Source organism: Dermochelys coriacea, chromosome 2 (assembly GCF_009764565.3).
Source record: "Dermochelys coriacea isolate rDerCor1 chromosome 2, rDerCor1.pri.v4, whole genome shotgun sequence".
NCBI lineage: Eukaryota > Metazoa > Chordata > Testudines > Dermochelyidae > Dermochelys > Dermochelys coriacea.
The window spans coordinates 154171684-154189909 of record NC_050069.1 but is presented as its reverse complement, the minus strand read 5'-3'; the positions used below and the strand labels follow the sequence as shown (position 1 = coordinate 154189909).

The window sequence follows — 18226 nt, the reverse complement described above, 5'->3', positions numbered from 1 at the left end:
GAGCAGGTGCTGCTACCAAAAATCTCTGATCCAAGGTGTATGCACGCCTCAAGTGGAGCACCCATAGGGACACTACTCAAACAAGACTCTTCTTTTCTTCTTCAAGTACTGGTTCCTATGGAGATTCATCGTAGGTGACTCCCAAGGAGCGTTTATTGAGGAAGCAGGTGCAAGGAAGTGCTCTGCACCACAGTTCATAGGATCACTGAACCAAAGGAAGCATCCTCAGCTAAGGTTTGCATCAGGGCATTGTGCCTTGTAAACATGTGAAAGGAACCTTAGGTTGCTGCTTTACAAGTCTCAGGGAGTAGGATTCCTTTCAGGGAAGCTCATTCCATGAAGGGAGCTTAAGTTCTGGTGGAAAGAGCCCTGACAGACTGAGAAGGAGGGGCTTCTGCAAGCTCATGGCAGAGGAAGATGCAGTTAGAAATCTATTCAGTGAGTCTCTGGGAAGATATTGCTTCTTTTTTCATCCTCTCAGCAATGGAAATGAATAACCACAGAGATCTTCTAAAGGGCCTTGCCTTGTCCAGGTAAAAGGATGAAGCTCTACATTCTGAGGGAGTGGTCTCCTGCCCTCCCTATTATTGTTCCCCCTCTCTCTTGGTGGGGGCAATAGCTGTTAGGAAGGCCATTTTCATCGATAAAAGTAAGAGGTGTGACAAAGTTCCTCCTCTGCCTTGGTGAGTTCTGTGCTTTTTGGTGGATTTGCTCACCTCAGAGGTTCATGGCAGCCTTCAGTTTGGCCGCTTCTGCTGTTCACTCAGTTAACCTCATCACTGGCCAGCATGGGGGAAACGGTGAACAATCTCCAGAGTCTCTGTTGTCCCACCTAGTGGGTCAAGGACAGGCCAGATCCCTTTCCAAATTAGACCTTCCCTTCTGGTGTTGCTCACAGACCAGGTCAGCTCCTCCTGTGTCTGATCAGGAGTTGGAGGGATGGAGGGAACCCGGGCCCGCCCTCTACACTGGGTTCCAGCCCAGAGCCCTGCGGATAGCAGCTGTATACAGTGTCTCCTGAATCAGCTGCGTGACACCTACAACTCCCTGGGCTACTTCCCCATGGTCTCCCCCCAGCACCTTCTTTATCACTGCAGGATCTTCCTCCTGAAGCCTGATCACGCTTGTACTCTTCAATCTTCCAGCAGCACGCCTTCTCACTCCCTGCTCCTTGCATGCCCTCCACTAACTGATGGGAGGTCTTTTTTAAAAGCCAGGTGTCCTGATTAGTCTGCCTGCCATAACTGATTCTAGTATGTTCTTAATTGGCTCCAGGTGTCTTGATTGAGTAGCCTGTCTTAATTGGTTCTAGCAGATTCCTGATTGCTCTAGGGCATCCCCTGCTCTGGTCACTCAGGGAACAGAAAACTATTCATCCAGCGGCCAGTATATTCGCTTTCTACCAGACTCCTGTACCCCACTGGTCTGGGTCTGTCACATAGGGTACAGGAAGCCAAGTGATCTAGTGGCAGGTTCCTATGCTGCAAAACCATCAGATTTGAATCTTGATATTGATGGGAATGTTCTGACAATGTCTTTTAAGAACATTGCTGATATAGGGTGGGTGAAAATTAAGCAGTTCACCACCATAGGATGAAAGGCTAAATGTACCCATAGCGAACTAATGTACAGGCCTGATGACTTCAAGTAGAGGAGAGGAGATTGTCCAGGACAAGAGGAAATCCAGACTCCTCCAGACGCAAAGCATTCATCTGGCTCTACAGGAAGAACTGCTTGCATTTGGTAACGTAACACTTTCTTCTAGAAGGTTTCTTACTATTGGGAAAGATGGATTGAACCTACTCTGAGAAGAATCTCTAAGCTTGTTGCACATCCAAAAATCAGGCTGCCAGATGGAGGGATGGTTAGTCCTCCCTTTGCTCTGTGACAGCAGGTCCAGAAATGACTGCAAGTGAATGCACAGGTGGGAGACTATCTGCACAGCCATCGTGAACAGAATTGTCATGGCCACCATGGTGCTATTAAAATCACTGTTGCCTTGTCCTACTTGATCTTTTAGACGGTGCAAGATAGGAGGAGAATGGGAGGGAAAGCATACATCAGTGGGCCTGATCATTGCATCTTGTCTGGAGTCATGCCCCAGGGCATCTTGAGAGCAACAGGCAGGGCAATGGTTTTCCTGGGTTGCAAAGAGGTCCCATGATGGGAATCCCCACTGATGAAAAATCTGCTAGACCACTGATGAGTGGAGTTCCAACTCGTGATCCTCGAGAAAATCTTTGCTGAAAGTGTCTGCTATGGAGTTCATTACCCCAGCAGGTGTACTGCAGAGAGGGTGATCTGATGCTGGATGCACCAATGTCAGAGCATGACCACTTCCCTACAGAGTGGGGTGGCCCTTGATCCCCCCCATCCCTGTTTCTATAGTTAACAGTGGTTATGCAGTCCAACCTGACCCGGATGTGATTGAACTGGATAAAAGGCAGGAACTTTTTGCACACTTTGTGTTGTGCTCAAAGCTCAAGAAGGTGGATGTGGAGTGTGGACTCTTGGTGTCCTGGTACTATGAGCTCATCCAGGTGTGCTACCCAGCCCAGCAGAGGCACTTGTAACAAGCGTTTGGGGGAGAGAGGGGGGCGATGGAAACAAACCGCTATATAAACATTGTCCCTCTTGTCTTACTAGGGGAATGATGTCTGGAGATTGAGGAAATCAAGACACTTTTCTCTGCTTGGAGCACAAATTTTCCTCACCCAATCCCAGAGACCACAATGGGGGGTCACAGATGCATGCAGCCATGTGACCTCGCAGGAATAGATTGTTGTCTGAGGGATGAAATGAAGTTAAATGAGGTCTCTCATCACAAGGAATCTGTTCGGTGGTAAGTAGGCCCTGGCTCCAACTGAGTCCAGATTTGTGCCAATACATTCTATAGTTGTTGTGGGTGTTGAAGTGGACTTTCCTGGATTTACCTGAAATCCCAAGGAATTACACAGGCCAAATAAGGAGATGTATGCATATACCTCCTGAAGCAATCATACCATGAGCAGTCAGTCACGTAGGTAGGGAAACATATGGTGGTACTGATGGTGCTGGTGTGCTGCCACCACAGCCATGACTTTTGTAAAAACAATTGTCCAAGACAAGAGGAAATCCAAACTCCTCCAGAGACAAATTATGCATCTCGCACCACAGGGAGAACTGCTTCCATTTGGCAGCATAATACTTTTTTGTAGAGGGTTTCCTGTTATTGGGAATGACAAGGACATTCTTCAAATGGCCAGAGTAAAACCTTGTACTGGAAATGCTTTAAGCCCACAGCGAAATGCAGGAATTTCCTCGGCACTGAATGGTATCTATATGGAAATAGACATACTTCAAATTGAGAGCCGCATACCAGTCACCTACATTCAGGGAGAGGATTATAGTGGCCTGGGTAAAATCATCCTGAATCCTGAGTGGCAGATGAAAATGTTCAGCTGCCTGCAGTCTAGGATGGGTCTCCAGCCAATTAAAAAGTATTTGGAGTAAAAGCTCTTCCACCCACTCCTGTGACAAGGGGGTACAGGCTCTATTGCCCCTAACTAGACTAAAGAATCCAGCTCCTTGCTGAAAATCCTCTCGTGAAAGTGTCCCTGAATAGGGATGAGGAAGGGGTTTCTGAGGAGGGGGAGCAGGAATTCAATCATGCACCAGTTGCAATAATGTCTAAGACCCATTTGCCTGGAATTATACACTGCTATGTCAGAAGGAAATGAGCCAGGCAGCCACCAAAAGATTTGAGGGAGACTGGTTGATAGCTCTCGAGCGTTCCATCAAAATGTCTTCTTGGTAGGCAGCTGAGTCCAGAGAGGGTATGCTGGTGGTGCAATGTCTACCACACTGCACACACTGGTGTTTTCTTGGTGGCTCACAGATCTTCTAGTGGTAGTACAGCTGAGGGATTGGCCAGTATCTGTGCGGCAGTGACTTAGAGTATTTCACGTGAAGAGCCAAGATGTATAATTGCAAGGAGCAGAGAATGGCATACTAATCCTTAAGGGAATGAAGTGACATAGCTTCTCTCACTGAAAAGGTTGTTACCCTCAAAAGGGGAGATCTTCAGTTGTCTCCTGGACCTCCAATGGGAACCCAGAGGACTACAGCCAAGAGGCCCACCACATAACCACTGAGGTTGACCTGACAAAGGAAGCCATATCCAGTGCATCAAGCGACACCTGAGGTGACAATCTGGCTACCAGCTTCCCTTCATTTAAGACAGCCTGAAACCGGGGTCTACATTCCAGTGGTAATAAACTGATGATCTCCGACTGTGTGGTGTAATGAATAAAATCATATTTTGACACGAGTTCTTGGTAGCTCACAATAAGGAATAGCCTGGATGACAAAAAGTTCTTTATGCTGAAGAGATGAGTCTCTTGGTATCCTTGTCCGAAGGGGCAGACTTGGGTTGAAGTCTCTTGTCATCTAAGTGGTCATAGAGAAGAACAAAGTTCAGGTTACAGTTTAAAACCAATATCCCACCCCTTTGGAGGGAACAAAACATTTTTTCCTCAACCCTCTTTGATGGCTGCTGTGTGCTACATATCCCTAGCAGGCTTCAAAATGGTCTAGGGAGAGCCACCTAGGAAGGAACTATGGACTGAAGAATGTCCATGGGTGAGATCCTGAACCTTTTTCAGCAATCCTCATCAGCAGTTCCTAGCACTTTCTGTTCTCATCCGGAAGGGAGGGAGAGGCCAGCACCACTGCCTCATCCAGAGAAGAAGATGCTGTCAGCACACCTGCCAGCACACTGGCTGCTCTGGCTGTTCTTGCTTCCCCACTTTGTCTGGGAGGTGTGAGGCTCCTTTCCTAGAGGCGCTGTCTGCCAAAAGCTGTGCCCAGGGTTCTCACAGTCTGGAGCTCGATGACATGGATGCAAAGAGCTCCTGTGCGGCCAGTGGGTGGGATCATATGGGTATGGAGGTGGGCCCGATGGGGGGAGGGGTACCACTTACCTCTAGCTCCACAGTATATGTCACTGGGATGTAGGGGCCTCTGGATGCTCTCTCTGGGCTGCTGTCCCAGGTCTGAATCATTGGGGAAACCAGTATCACCACCTCCTGTTCGTCCATGGGGTAAATCATCCAACTCCGTTGGTACCATCTGTCTTGTAGCAGCATAGTCAAAGGCATATCTCTGCACCAGCAGCTTGACATTGTCAAAGCACCCACAGGCCAGCCACTGTTTAGGACCATAAAATGACATGTGGATGGTGTAATGATGCCTCTCGCCAGAACCAGGTTTAACAGGATCAGCAACTTGGGGTCTGGGTAAGGCACCAGGTCCTTGAGAAGGGTGTAATGAGGTTTAGTGGGAGAACTGGCTGGGGTCTTCAGATAGGTTGGTCTGCTGGTGCGAGCATGGCCATGGTGGCCCTTAGTGCAGTGTGGTATGGCCGGTGCAAATGGCAAGTGATCCTTTCTAACTACAACTAAACTACCTGTCAAAGTCTGGGCTAACGTTTGAGGGCTATGGACACAGGAGGGCTCTGTCTCAGATCATAGCCAACAGAAAGGATATGGAGATCAGAGAGGAACTCAATAGTAGCAGAAATTTTTCAGGAACTTCCCAGGAGAGGGGTGTCTGTCACTTAGCCCATGGAAAGTAAGCCCTGCAAGAGGAGAGAATTTGGGGGATATGAGCTGGAGAGAGGAAAGATGCTCCAGATACATTAAAGTCATTACAAGAGTCTGGTCAGTGGGGATCTCACTGGGAACGTAGGCCTTCTGGTCGGTGAGCTGAGGCGGGAACCGAGATTGCGGCGAAGGAGACCTGCAACTGCGGTCCGATGCCCAAGGGTGTTCCGCGACTCTATGTTGCTGCACTCTGGTGGACTTGCTCTTTGGTGCTGGGGGCAGGACCAACTCAGTCCCCTGGCGTGGAGCCTGTGGAGCCGGTCGACTTTGCTCTTTAGCTGCTGGAACCACTTCGGGCCCTGAAGGCCCCACTGTGGGCTGGGAGCTCCTGCCACTGCCCGGGGTGGGGGGCGGGTCCCTGATTGGGCTTGAGGGTCTGATCGCTGCAATACCCCCTTGAAGCCCCAAAGTGGGCACATGGCCTGACATAGGTCCTTTGCCCATAAGCCCACGGTCCTTCAGCGCCGAAGGGCTCCGCTTCTTCTGCCACTTCCTGGGCACCAGTGAGGGGGAGCGGTGCTGGGCCGAGTCCGATGCCGGTAGTGCGCTCCACACTGAAGCTGATCCACTCAGCATGGGGTCAGCTGTGGAGCCAATTTTTGTGGAGCCACAAAAAGCCAATTACATTAGGAGAGCTCTCAAGTGGATATCCCTCTCCTTCTGGGTACGAGGGCGAAAGGTTTTACAAATATGACACTTGTCCTTCCTCGGGCTTTCTCCCAGACACTTGAGACAACTGTCATGTGGATCACTGATGGGCATTCGTCTGCTGCATGTTGAACACAACTTAAAGCTGAGAGATTGGGGCACGCCCTGCTTGGGATCAAGTCCCAGATGGGACTCTAATTGCTAACTAACAACAGTTACTTAGGTAACACTATCAACAAACTATTTACAAAAGGCTTTAAGGCACGAAGTCCATCGTGGACAAGAAGAAACTGCTAGCCTTTGCTACGCAAGTAAAGGCACTCGGACTAACCACTATGGGCAGTAAGAAGGAACTGAGAGCAGGGCCAGTGGCACCTGATATACCACTGCACGAGCGCACTACTCCAGAGGGCGCCACAGCTGGCCCTAAGAATACCGCTAAAGCGGAAATCTCTGGCAAAACCCAAAATGGAATTGACATGAGCAAGTACTCAAAGAACTTTAAAACAAACAAAACAACAAAAAAATAGGATAGATTCTGATCTCATCATGTGACTCTGATCTGGAGTATGGGCCTAGAAGGCGCATGCCTTAATCAAGCCCTGAAAGGGGCAAATACAGGATGGAATGTACTACATCTCCCATATACTATGGGAAATCAGTACTGGCAGACACAGGACCCGAGTCCCTTCTGCCCAGATATACAATGGATCCTAAATGCAAAATCCATTAAACTGAACCCCATAAGGCCATCTCTTACCAAAGTCAAGAGGAAGAATGGACACTGAGGGAGAAAGTCTAAGAAATATCCCTTCCATAAGGTATACAAAGCATCTTTGTTCTGAACAAATAAAAGCCTAGGAAGCTTCAGTTCCTAAACTGCTGTCAAACTTTAGTGACTACTAGTACAGTGCTAGTAAAGCACTATCTTGCTTAGGACTCCCCAGAAGCACTTGCAAGAGGACTTTAAACATGAAGAAGAAAGAAAAAAAGATCTTTTAAGCTGTTGCCCCAGGACAGAGGCATTTAAAGCTGGGGTAAACTCTACCTGAAAATTGTGGATGTCCTTGTTTATGCTTGAGATTTGCATTGGTCCAGCTACATTGCCAAATTCCCAATGTGGACATGGTCTTAGAAAGTCAGGTGCTACGCAAAGGAATCATAGAATATCAGGGTTGGAAGGGACCTCAGGAGGTCATCTAGTCCAACCCCCTGCTCAAAGCAGGGCCAATCCCCAATTTTTGCCCCAGATCCCTAAATGGCCCCCTCAAGGATTTGAACTCTCAATCCTGGGTTTAGCAGGCCAACTGAGATATCCTTGCCCCCCTCCCCTGCTTTCTGTAATGCTGCTCGTGTATTCTTCGACATGCGAGTATGAGTGACATATGATCTTTGTTCAAAAGCTTTAAATATCAGTCCATAATTTTTTTGTAAAAAGTGAACTGTAAGTAAGGTTTCTAACTAGATTACAGATTAACCCAGAGATGGGCAAACTACGGCCCGCGGGACCGTTCTACCCGGCCCCTGAGCTCCCAGCTGGGAAGACTAGAACCCGGTCCCTCCCCTGCTGTTCCCCTCCCCCGCAGCCAAGCCGCGGGGCAGGCAGTGCAACTTGCACCCGCCCACCTCCCAGGCTTCCCAATAAGCCTGTCCTGCCACTCTGAGCGGCATGGTAAGGGGGCGGGGGAAGGGAGGTGTTGGATAAGGGGCAAGGGGTTCCGGGGGGGGGGCAGTCAGGGGACGGGGCGGTTGGATGGGGTGGAGGTTCAGGGAGGGGGACTGTCAGAAGACAGGAAGCAGGGGGGGTTGGATGGGGGTGTGGTTCTTGGGCAGCAGTTAGGGACGGGTCCCAGGACAGGGCAGTCAGGGAATAAGGAGTGGGGGTTGGTGGATGGATCGGGGGTCCCGGGGAGCCTGTCAGGGGGCGGGGGTGTGGATAGGGGTCAGGGCAGTCAGGGGATAGGGAGCAGGGGGGTTGCATAGGGGGTGGGGTCCCATGGGTGTGGTTAGGAGCCAGGGTTCCTGGGAGGGGGCGGTCAGGGGACAAGGAGCGGGGGGGGGAGGGGTTGGATGGGTCAGGGGTTCTGAGGGGGGCAGTCAGGGTCGGGAAGTGGGAGGGGGTGAGGACCAGGCTGTTTGGGGGAGGCACAGCCCTCCCTACCCGGCCCTCCATACTGTTTCACAACCCCAATGTGGCCCTTGGGCCAAAAAGTTTGCCCACCCCTGGATTAACCCAATATCTTCCAAAGCGTGGGACACTGCCTGGGAAAGCACAGAGGAGTCTACTTAAGAGAACCCAAGGCCTCTCCATTATTCTCCAGAGCCTCAGCTTCCATTAAAAACATCAGTCTCCACCTGTTAAGATTAGGAAGAAAACCTTGAAAATGTGACCCAAATATGAGTGTGATGTCTGTCCATTTGAGTGGACACTCATTCTGAGCAGACTTTCAACATTACATCGGGGGGCTGATAGGGCTGCACAATTGTTTTCATATTCTTGAAAGGGAATTTAGCTTTCAAAAGTTTTCAACATTCTGGATTAGCCTGTACACAGTTTCAGTGAAACAAAAAAACCGACCACCCTACCAATTTAAAATCTCCACAAGTAACAAAATTATTTTTGAACTCTAAAAATACTGGAAAAGTAGGACACATGACTAGGTGTTCCATTAGTATATTTTAATTTAAAATATTCCACTGGTTACTACTTTTGTTTTTAATTAAAAAGCTAATGCTCTCTTTTTTTGGAAGAGAGAAAATAATTAAAAGAATTACTGTTGAGTAATGAGATAATCAAGTAAGGAGCTACAATGGTCTCTGAAAAGAATGCCATGCAATTGTTCACCGCAAGGATGGTGGCCAGAATTCAGAGCATTATGTGGGCAGAGAAGGAGATAGACTAAAACAATGGAAAACTAAAATATCCTCAAGGCTGCAAGAGCAATGTAGAGGACTGGGGTGGAGGTTGCTATAATGAACTGCTTTTTGATATATTACATGCATTCTGTTTTCTTAAACCAAAAAAGACAAAAAGTCTAAAAAACATGTTTTTCTTTCCAAAGTATAGATGAAAAGATTTACTTTGCTAAAAAGCTCTTACAGCTTGCATCCACACTGAAACCAGCTGCTCTAGTTCCATTTTAGCCTGCTTGGACTGCTCCAGGATGCGTTCTCTGTGCTCATGGCTGGTGTAGGCAGAATCAGTAAAATCTTCTGTGTGTTCCAGAATGAGTTCCAGCATTGTTGAAAGATTCTCCTTAGAGAGAACATAAAGATTCTCCCGAAGACCTTCCATCTTATTCTGTAAAGGATAAAATTCAGTTCCCTGTGAATCATTCATGTAAATACAGATAGTGGATGTATCGTGCCTTTTCTCCCACCCTTGAGCTTTCCTTTAGCCTATTGTTAGCACTTTCTACCAATGAGAAATTTTACCCACCTGCAGCCATCCATTTTGTTTCTTCACCTACTAGCACCATTAGCAATGTAATTTGTATCTCACCACTGAAACAAACAGCAAAGTTAAGCATATTTCACTATTTCTGTACTATAATAGTTCTGCTGTGAATAGAAAGATAAACCCAATCTAGTGACTGTTGCTAAACATAATGTGGTATTCATGTTTTGTTTGGTCTTTTACACACCTTCCTGCATTCAAAATTTTTATAAAAATTTTACATATAGTAAAGTGCATATTCTTGGGCAGCCGCATCATGGGAATCTTGACCAAAGTTTAGGTGCAGGGATATATAGAAATGTCACAGCTAACCTGGTGGCTGACCTTTGTGACTTTGTCCTCACCCATAACTATTTCACATTTGGGGACAATGTATACCTTCAAATCAGTGGCACTGTGATGGGTACCCGCATGGCCCCACGGTATGCCAACATTTTTAGGGCTGACTTCGAACAACACTTCCTCAGCTCTCATCCCCTAATGCCCCTACTCTACTTGCGCTACATTGATGATATCTTCATCATCTGGACCCATGGAAAAGAAGCCCTTGAGGAATTCCATCATGATTTCAACAATTTCCATCCCACCATCAACCTCAGCCTGGACCAGTCCACACAAGAGATCCACTTCCTGGACACTACGGTGCTAATAAGGGATGGTCACATAAACACCACCCTATATCGGAAACCTACTGACCGCTATTCCTACCTACATGCCTCCAGCTTTCATCCAGATCACACCACACGATCCATTATCTACAGCCAAGCTCTACGATATAACCGCATTTGCTCCAACCCCTCAGACAGAGATAAACACCTACAAGATCTCTATCATGCATTCTTACAATTACAGTACCCACCTGCTGAAGTGAAGAAACAGATTGACAGAGCCAGAAGAGTACCCAGAAGTCACCTACTACAGGACAGGCTCAACAAAGAAAATAACAGAACGTCACTAGCCATCACCTTCAGCCCCCAACTAAAACCTCTCCAACGCATCATCAAGGATCTACAACCTATCCTGAAGGACAACCCATCACTCTCACAGATCTTGGGAGACAGACCAGTCCTTGCTTACAGACAGCCCCCCAACCTGAAGCAAATACTCACCAGCAACCACACACAACAGAACCACTAACCCAGGAACCCATCCTTGCAACAAAGCCTGTTGCCAACTCTGTCCACATATCTATTCAGGGGACATCATCATAGGGCCTACTCACATCAGCCACAATATCAGAGGATCCTTCACCTGTGCATCTACCAATGTGATATATGCCATCATGTGCCAGCAATGCCCCTCTGCCATGTACATGAGTCAAACTGGACAGTCTCTACGTAAAAGAATAAATGGACACAAATCAGATGTCAAGAATTATAACATTCAAAAACCAGTCGGAGAACACTTCAATCTCTCCGGTCACTCAATTACAGACCTGAGAGTGGCTATCCTTCAACCAAAAAAACTTCAAAAACAGACTCCAGCAAGAGACTGCTGAATTGGAATTAATTTGCAAACGGGATACAATTAACTTAGGCTTGAATAGAGCTGGGAGTGGATGAGTCATTACACAAACTATTTCCCCATGCTATTTCTCCCCCCCCACCCACCCCCCACCATTCCTCAGACATTCTTGTTAACTGCTGGAAATGGCCCACCTTGCTTGTCACCATGAAAGATTTTCCTCCTTTCCCCCCCCTCCTGCTGGTGATGGCTCATCTTAAGTGATCACTCTCCTTACAGTGTGTATGATAAAACCCACTGTTTCATGTTCTCTGTGTGTATATATAAATCGCCCCACTGTATTTTCCACCGAATGCATCCGATGAAGTGAGCTGTAGCTCATGAAAGCTTATGCTCAAATAAATTTGTTAGTCTCTAAGGTGCCACAAGTACACCTTTTCTTTTTGCAAATACAGACTAACACGGCTGCTACTCTGAAACCTGTCATAGAAAGAAGAGTAGCACAACCTCCAGGGAATGGTTATATCAGATAAGATCAAAGTCAGGATGCAAAGAGCCAAAAGAGCCTCTCCCCTGATTGCCATCCTGAGGAATAAATCTTGGGCAGAACAGACTATCAAGTGTTCAGCTAAAACATCCATTTAATATGATCATAGAGTATCAGGGGTGGAAGGGACCTCAGGAGGTCATCTAGTCCAACCCCCTGCTCAAAGCAGGACCAATCCCCAATATCTGCCCCAGATCCCTAAATGGCCCCTTCAAGGATTGAACTCACAACCCTGGGTTTACCAGGCCAATGCTCAAACCAGTTAATCAGAAACATGTTCTCGGTGGGATGTGATATCCAATGGAATTTTAGCAGAGCAAGATTAAATGAGCAGAAGAGATGATTCTGGATTAGACCAGTTTCTTCAAAATGACAGTTTGCTCTTTCACACTCTTTTCACAGAAGGGAGATGTTTTTAGTGTGTAGCTTTTAAAATGTTAAAAGTTTAATTACCAATGATCAACTAGGAGCTTTCTTAGTCCACCTCCTAATGACTTATTGTAGGGAAACGCTGGCTGAGACATTATGGGTAGATCTACACACTAGCACACTAAGCCCAGACCTGTGAGACCCATGCCTGCAGACTTGGCATTTCCACGTCTGCCCTTGAACATCCACAATGCATTGGAAACCCAGGTCTCACAGCAATGCTGGAGCATCCATACTACAATAAGCAGACCCAAGTCACAACTTCAGCTTTTGTGGGCGTGTGGGCTATTGCACTCTTGCCAGCTGTAACTGCTCTAGGGCTTGGTTCACAGAGGGTGTTAGGAGAACTTGTCCGTCTATCCCATGAAAGTTAATTGAGTGTGTTTTCGGTGGTTCTACCCCATGAACACATCCTACCAACCTATTTTGTGTCCGTATACTCCCAGCAGCCAGAGCAGATAGGGGTACTATCATTTCAGTGGCAACTCAGCTGATGCTGCTTATGCCTCTTGCCTTAGCCACACTATGGCTATGTATACCGCACTATGTATACCAGTGCTTCTGGAGCAGGGCCACAAGCACAGATTGGTGGGATCACATTGTCATGCGGACATCGGAAAGACCAACAGTAGATCCTGAACTTTCGCATGAAGAAACAGATGTTCTGGAGGTTTGTGATCAGCTTTCCCTATCTTCCAGCACCAGAACACCCATATAACAGAGGTCATGCTGGTCCAAACACAGGTCGCTATAGCCATAGGTATTCTGGCTACCCCAGACTACTACAGTTTGGAATTGGCAAATCAATTGTGAGGGTTGTTGTGGCAGAGATTTCTGAGCAGAGAATGTACCCAAAGGTGATGGGCATTACAAATGTTCCTGAAATAATTGCTGGTTTTCAGTGAATGAGTTTTCCAATCTGCGCAGGGACCATGGAGGGACTCATGCCTATAAATTATACACTGGAAGCACGAGTACATAAACCGCAAAGGTACTACTCCATCGTTATTCAGGCCCTGGTCAACCGCAGGGGCAGATTCATGGACATTAATGTTGGATGCACTGGCACGGTGCATGATGCCAGAGCGTTCCAGAGATCAAGACTTTACAGTCATGGAGAAGCTGGGACATTCTCATTGAATGACATTCTGATAAATGGAGTCACTGTCCCTACTGTTATTCTAGGAGATCCCACCTACCTGTTGCCACGGCTTATGAAACCATATCCTCATTTCAGAGGACCTAGCAAAAGAAGGTTCAGCTATACACTCAGTAACTGTAGGAAGGTCCTGGAATGGGACATTAACATCATTGACTTGCTGCTTTATTCACTCTCTACATGGTTCTGTTGTCCAACTGATCTCCAACACTGCCATCTGCTTGGATACAGTTTCATAGACATGATTATTTCTTGTGCTCTTGATGAAGTTGAATGTTTTGCTCACCTTGCACCAGAGTTTTACTAGAATCCAGCTCCGTTTCTCAGGCCAGCCGGCAATGTGCTTGATGCAGGACTTGATCTTATTGCTGGCCATTCAAATACATGCTGACATTGATTGTGTTTTCATTTGAGCAGTCCATGTGGAAATGAAGGGTTAAATGCCAAACAGCTGCATTTGAACCAGGAGATTGCTTTCAGTTCCTGGGAAGTGAGTGGAAAGCTCTGGGATTGAAGGGCTAGGAAGCACAGCTGCAGAGGACTCTAGGATATCATTGTTGGACTCTGAATCTGGCAACCTGGACTTGACCTAGCAGCCACATAGCAATGCCTGAGGCTTTGTATCATTTCAAGGGGGACTGAGGCTCTGACACACACCTCCCCACCCCCCACAGCAGGGTCTGTGAATCTGAGTGAATGATTTCCGTGTGGACAGAAGCAGGGCTTGGCCTTAAACCTATGTCAGAGCCCGGAGTTAGTGCTGTGTAGACATACCCTACTATCTGGGCCGCACAGGAGTGAGAGTTGAGAACAGCACTTCAACATAGCATATAGAGCTGAATACATTTTGATCTACTCCCCTGCATGTTAGAAGTGGTTGGAATAGTAGCAGACGATGTGCAGCGGCAGCATCAGACAAACCATAACCATCTTTTTTCAAACTATAATGAACTTCTGGGAGCTTTGTGCAAGGCCTGATATTGGAAACTGCCACTCATTCAAGGTGCAGAGAAATTAGTTTCCCAGTGTACATATGTATTTTTGAAATTTATGCTGTAATCAAATTGTTTTAAGCCATAGAATAATAACACTGTCTTTATCCTTACCTTGAATTCTTTGATGCTAGTATAAATACTTAGGGGGACCATTTCATTCTCTCCACTGGGTCTAGAGTCAGTTACGATCTCTATTACTTGCTCCAAAGCTAATCTCATTCGGTGAAACACTCCTTCTTTGTTTAAAAGAGCAGATTCACAGTCAGGATGCCTCAGACATGTCTTTAAAAGTAAATTTAAGATATTACCCAAAAGTCCACACGTAGTATAATGAAACAAATATTCATTTCTATACCCAGCTTAAAGCAAAAATGTGTAATGTTATTACAAATTCCTTCAATTAACTTACTATTGCATATGGCAACATTTTTAGCATTACTCATGGAAAAGCCTCTCCCCAACATCATTTTACATTCAAATTTCTTTTGTTGCAATCTTTATAAATATAGCTGGGGAAAACAGGGTTATGTTATTCCACCAGCTACTATAATCTGTGGTTCACCAAAACTGAGTAAAGTATGAGAAGTCTTACCTTTGAAGCAGTGAGAAGCATCATGGTGCATTTCTCAAGGACAGCCCTAGCTGCTGCCATTCTAGCTTTTTTCTTTTCATCCTTTAAATCCTATGTAAAGAAAATGAAAACACTGAGTATTCCTGGATGATAGCTGAAGAAATTAGCTGCTTATAAACAAAGAAAAGAACCAACAAAGTTAAAAGTTGTCTTTTTTTTCAGCTGTTTTATGATTTGTGAGTCTTGAAGTATCAGTCTATTCCCAACAGACAACTTCTTGGAAATCTAGAATACATGCAGAATTATGACATCACAAAACACAAAAGAATGAAACCTGAGCAACTGAAGGGGAAGACATTTTATGTCTGACTATTTGAAAACTATATTTTATTTCTGTTAACATCCATTTGAGTCAAACTCGTGGAATAAAAGGTCTCCGATATATTCAATATCCCAGATCCTTCAGCTATGTCCTAGGAAAACTCCCACTCCTATAATTTGCTAATCCAAAGGAGTCCTCTTGAATAAATAGGAAGGCAAGACATGACATTTTAATGTAAAAACCAAGCAAAAAAATCCATCCCAAAATAAAATGGTGTGCAGGGAAGTGAGAGGGAAAGGTAGAGGGAGAAATCAGATCCTCAATACATCATAAAGCAAATAAAAAGCATAAATCCATTACTTTTTTGTTAGGTCACCTTTGAAAAACTCGCCAAACCAAAGAATGAGAAATCTTCGTAAAGAAAGAGGCTATAAAATTATTTTTCTTTTAAAAAGAAGAATAGTATTATGTAATTACAACCTTGGCGGTTAAAATATTAAGTGCATACAATTTTATTTGATGAAACACTTAAGTGGCTTAGCTAGAAACCAATCTATTTGTACAGAAAGGAACTCAATAGCAGCAGAAATTTGTCAGGAAGTTCCCAGGAGAGGGGTGTGTATCACTATGCCCATGGAAAGAAAGCCCTGCAAGAGGAGAGAATTTGAGGGATATAAGCTGGAGAGAGGAAAGATGCTCCAGACACACAGAAGTCATTATAAGAGCGAAGAGTTAAAGATGAAAAAAGTCTTCCACACACCAGCAGAACTCAGTTGCATAGTGTCTTAATCTTTAAAGAAATGAGGGCCCTTTCATCACTCCAGCTCAAATACTTTTAAGTTCTTCTTTGAGCAGATGATCACGTGGGTGCTCAACCGTAGGCTGTACACTTGCCTGTGCACTCTCCATTGGAAATTGTAAATAGCAGCGTCCACAGGTCTATGCCTTCACAGTGCAGCACCTAGCGCTCCAGGCAAGGGCATATAGCTAGGCGCAGACTCGCCACCACTCCAACTCCTTCTCAACCACCTGAGCAATTGAGCAAATAGAGCAACTGCAGAATGCTGCTTCCTAGATGCGTTTTCAACTTTCTTACTTATTTGATTCAAAGACTATTTTTTCCAGTTTTGTTAATTTTTCTTAGTTGTAGCACAATTTTGTGCTGGGGGGGAGGAGGGTGATGGGTTCCGCATGGGATGCTGCCTGGAACTGGGGTACCACTGAGCCCCCAACCCACTAGATTGGATTCCCACTCACCCTATCGTGCTGTGACAAGCTGCGGACATGTTCCCAGTCTCACACTTTCACCAGCACACAGGTAGGGGGACAACCACCTGTACTAATATGCAGACAAGCTTTCTGACCAGCTCCTGCATGGGAAGGCTATACAGCTTGGGCACTTACCAGCTTCTCAGGCGCACACCCCCTCTGGAAGGTAAACCCAAAATTATACTGTCTTGCACTGCACAGGGAACTGTACAGCATAAGCTCATGAAATTCACCCCCCTCCCTCAATGCTGAGAGGAATATACACAGCTTTCTGACCCAAGTTATGAATTCCACACACAGGTTTTAGACAAAACAAACACAAGTTTATTAAATACAAAAGATAGATTTTAAGTGATTATAAGGGATAGCGAACAGATCAAAGCAGATTACCTAGCAAATAAACAAAAACGCAATCTAAGCTTAATATACTAAAGGGATTGAATAGGAGAGTACCAAATTCTCACCCTAAACGATGATTTAAGCCAGTTGCTGACTTTCTTAAAGGGCAAGCTGAACTTGCTTGAGGCTTAAAACCCCATGTATCCCTTTCATAGGCTAGAAATCCCTCTAGCCTCAGTTCAGCTCTCCCCCCCAGTTCAGTCCTCCTTCCTCAGGTGTTTTCAGGAGTCTCTTTGGATGGGGAGTCAGAGAAGAACCACAATGATGTCACTCCCCTGCCTTAAATAGCTTTTGCATACAACAGAAACCCTTGCATAATGACAGGTTTCAGAGTAGCAGCTGTGTTAGCATCCGATGAAGTGAGCTGTAGCTCACGAAAGCTTATGCTCCAATAAATTTGTTAGTCTCTAAGGTGCCACAAGTACTCCTTTTCTTTTAACAGAAACCCTGTGTCTCCAAGCTTAGTTCCCACGCCTTTCAGTGGAAAAACACTGGCATTCCAAGATGGAGTCCAGTACCACGTGACTTGGTCACGTCCTTGTAGGGTCACAGCAGCCATAACTCGGAGGCTGTTTGTAGCGTCCTCAGGAAGGCTCCCCAGCAGGAGATTATCTTCTTCTAAGACCGTATTGTTCTCCCTAATGGCCCTTCCCAGCCAGCCATCTAGACTGATTGCATTCTGCCTAGTGGGCGTTCCTCAAGAGTAAACACATTTGTAGACAATATTCCGACCTTCAGATACCAAAATGATACATGCATACAAATAGGAAAATCATATTCAGTGAATCATAACCTTTTCAATGATATCTTACATGACCTATCTCACATAAAATACAGAGTTATGCCATAAGCATATCATAACAATAACTCTATGAAGATCACCGCTGCTCCAACAACCTGAGGCTCAAAATAGAGCAATTGAAGAATGCTGCTTCCTAGCTACTTTTTCACCTCTCGTTTATTTGTTTCAACGACTATTTAATTTATTATTTTTTCTAGTTCTGTTAATTTTTCTTAATTGAAGTACAAATTTTGTGCTTGGGGGGTTTCCCCCTCCCTAAATTTCTTGACCTTGCAGGCTTTGTCGTCTATGGCACTTCCCTGGACTATGTCTAAGGCCTCAAGGGACAAGCCCTACCAAACCTGCCCACAAATCTTTTCCCCATAGCAACAGGCACTCCAGCTGTCTACAGGGCCTTGGAGAACCTCACACCCCATCCAAATGCAAAGTCTACACGGAGTTTAAGGGCAGGTCCCACAAGGATAGAGAAGCTAGACTCAAGCTCTACCTAATAGAATGCTTCATATCTCCCACGGAGTCCCA

At 45.8% G+C, this 18226-nt stretch overlaps 1 protein-coding gene across 7 annotated transcripts in view; it reads right to left on the bottom strand.

The window, feature by feature from the left end:
• Nucleotides 1–18226, bottom strand: part of CTNNAL1 (catenin alpha like 1) — a 148118-nt gene that overhangs the window by 62446 nt on the left and 67446 nt on the right. For 4 of the 7 annotated variants that reach the window (XM_043508508.1, XM_038389740.2, XM_043508509.1 and 1 more), the window contains 3 exons: nucleotides 14934–15023; nucleotides 14453–14623; nucleotides 9391–9591 (listed from right to left, as the gene is read on the bottom strand). In XM_043508508.1, coding sequence (XP_043364443.1) covers nucleotides 9391–9591; nucleotides 14453–14623; nucleotides 14934–15023 — 462 coding nt within the window. The remainder of the gene's footprint in view (nucleotides 1–9390; nucleotides 9592–14452; nucleotides 14624–14933; nucleotides 15024–18226) is intronic. The other 3 variants (XM_043508511.1, XM_043508513.1, XM_038389742.2) reach the window with 2 other exon arrangements.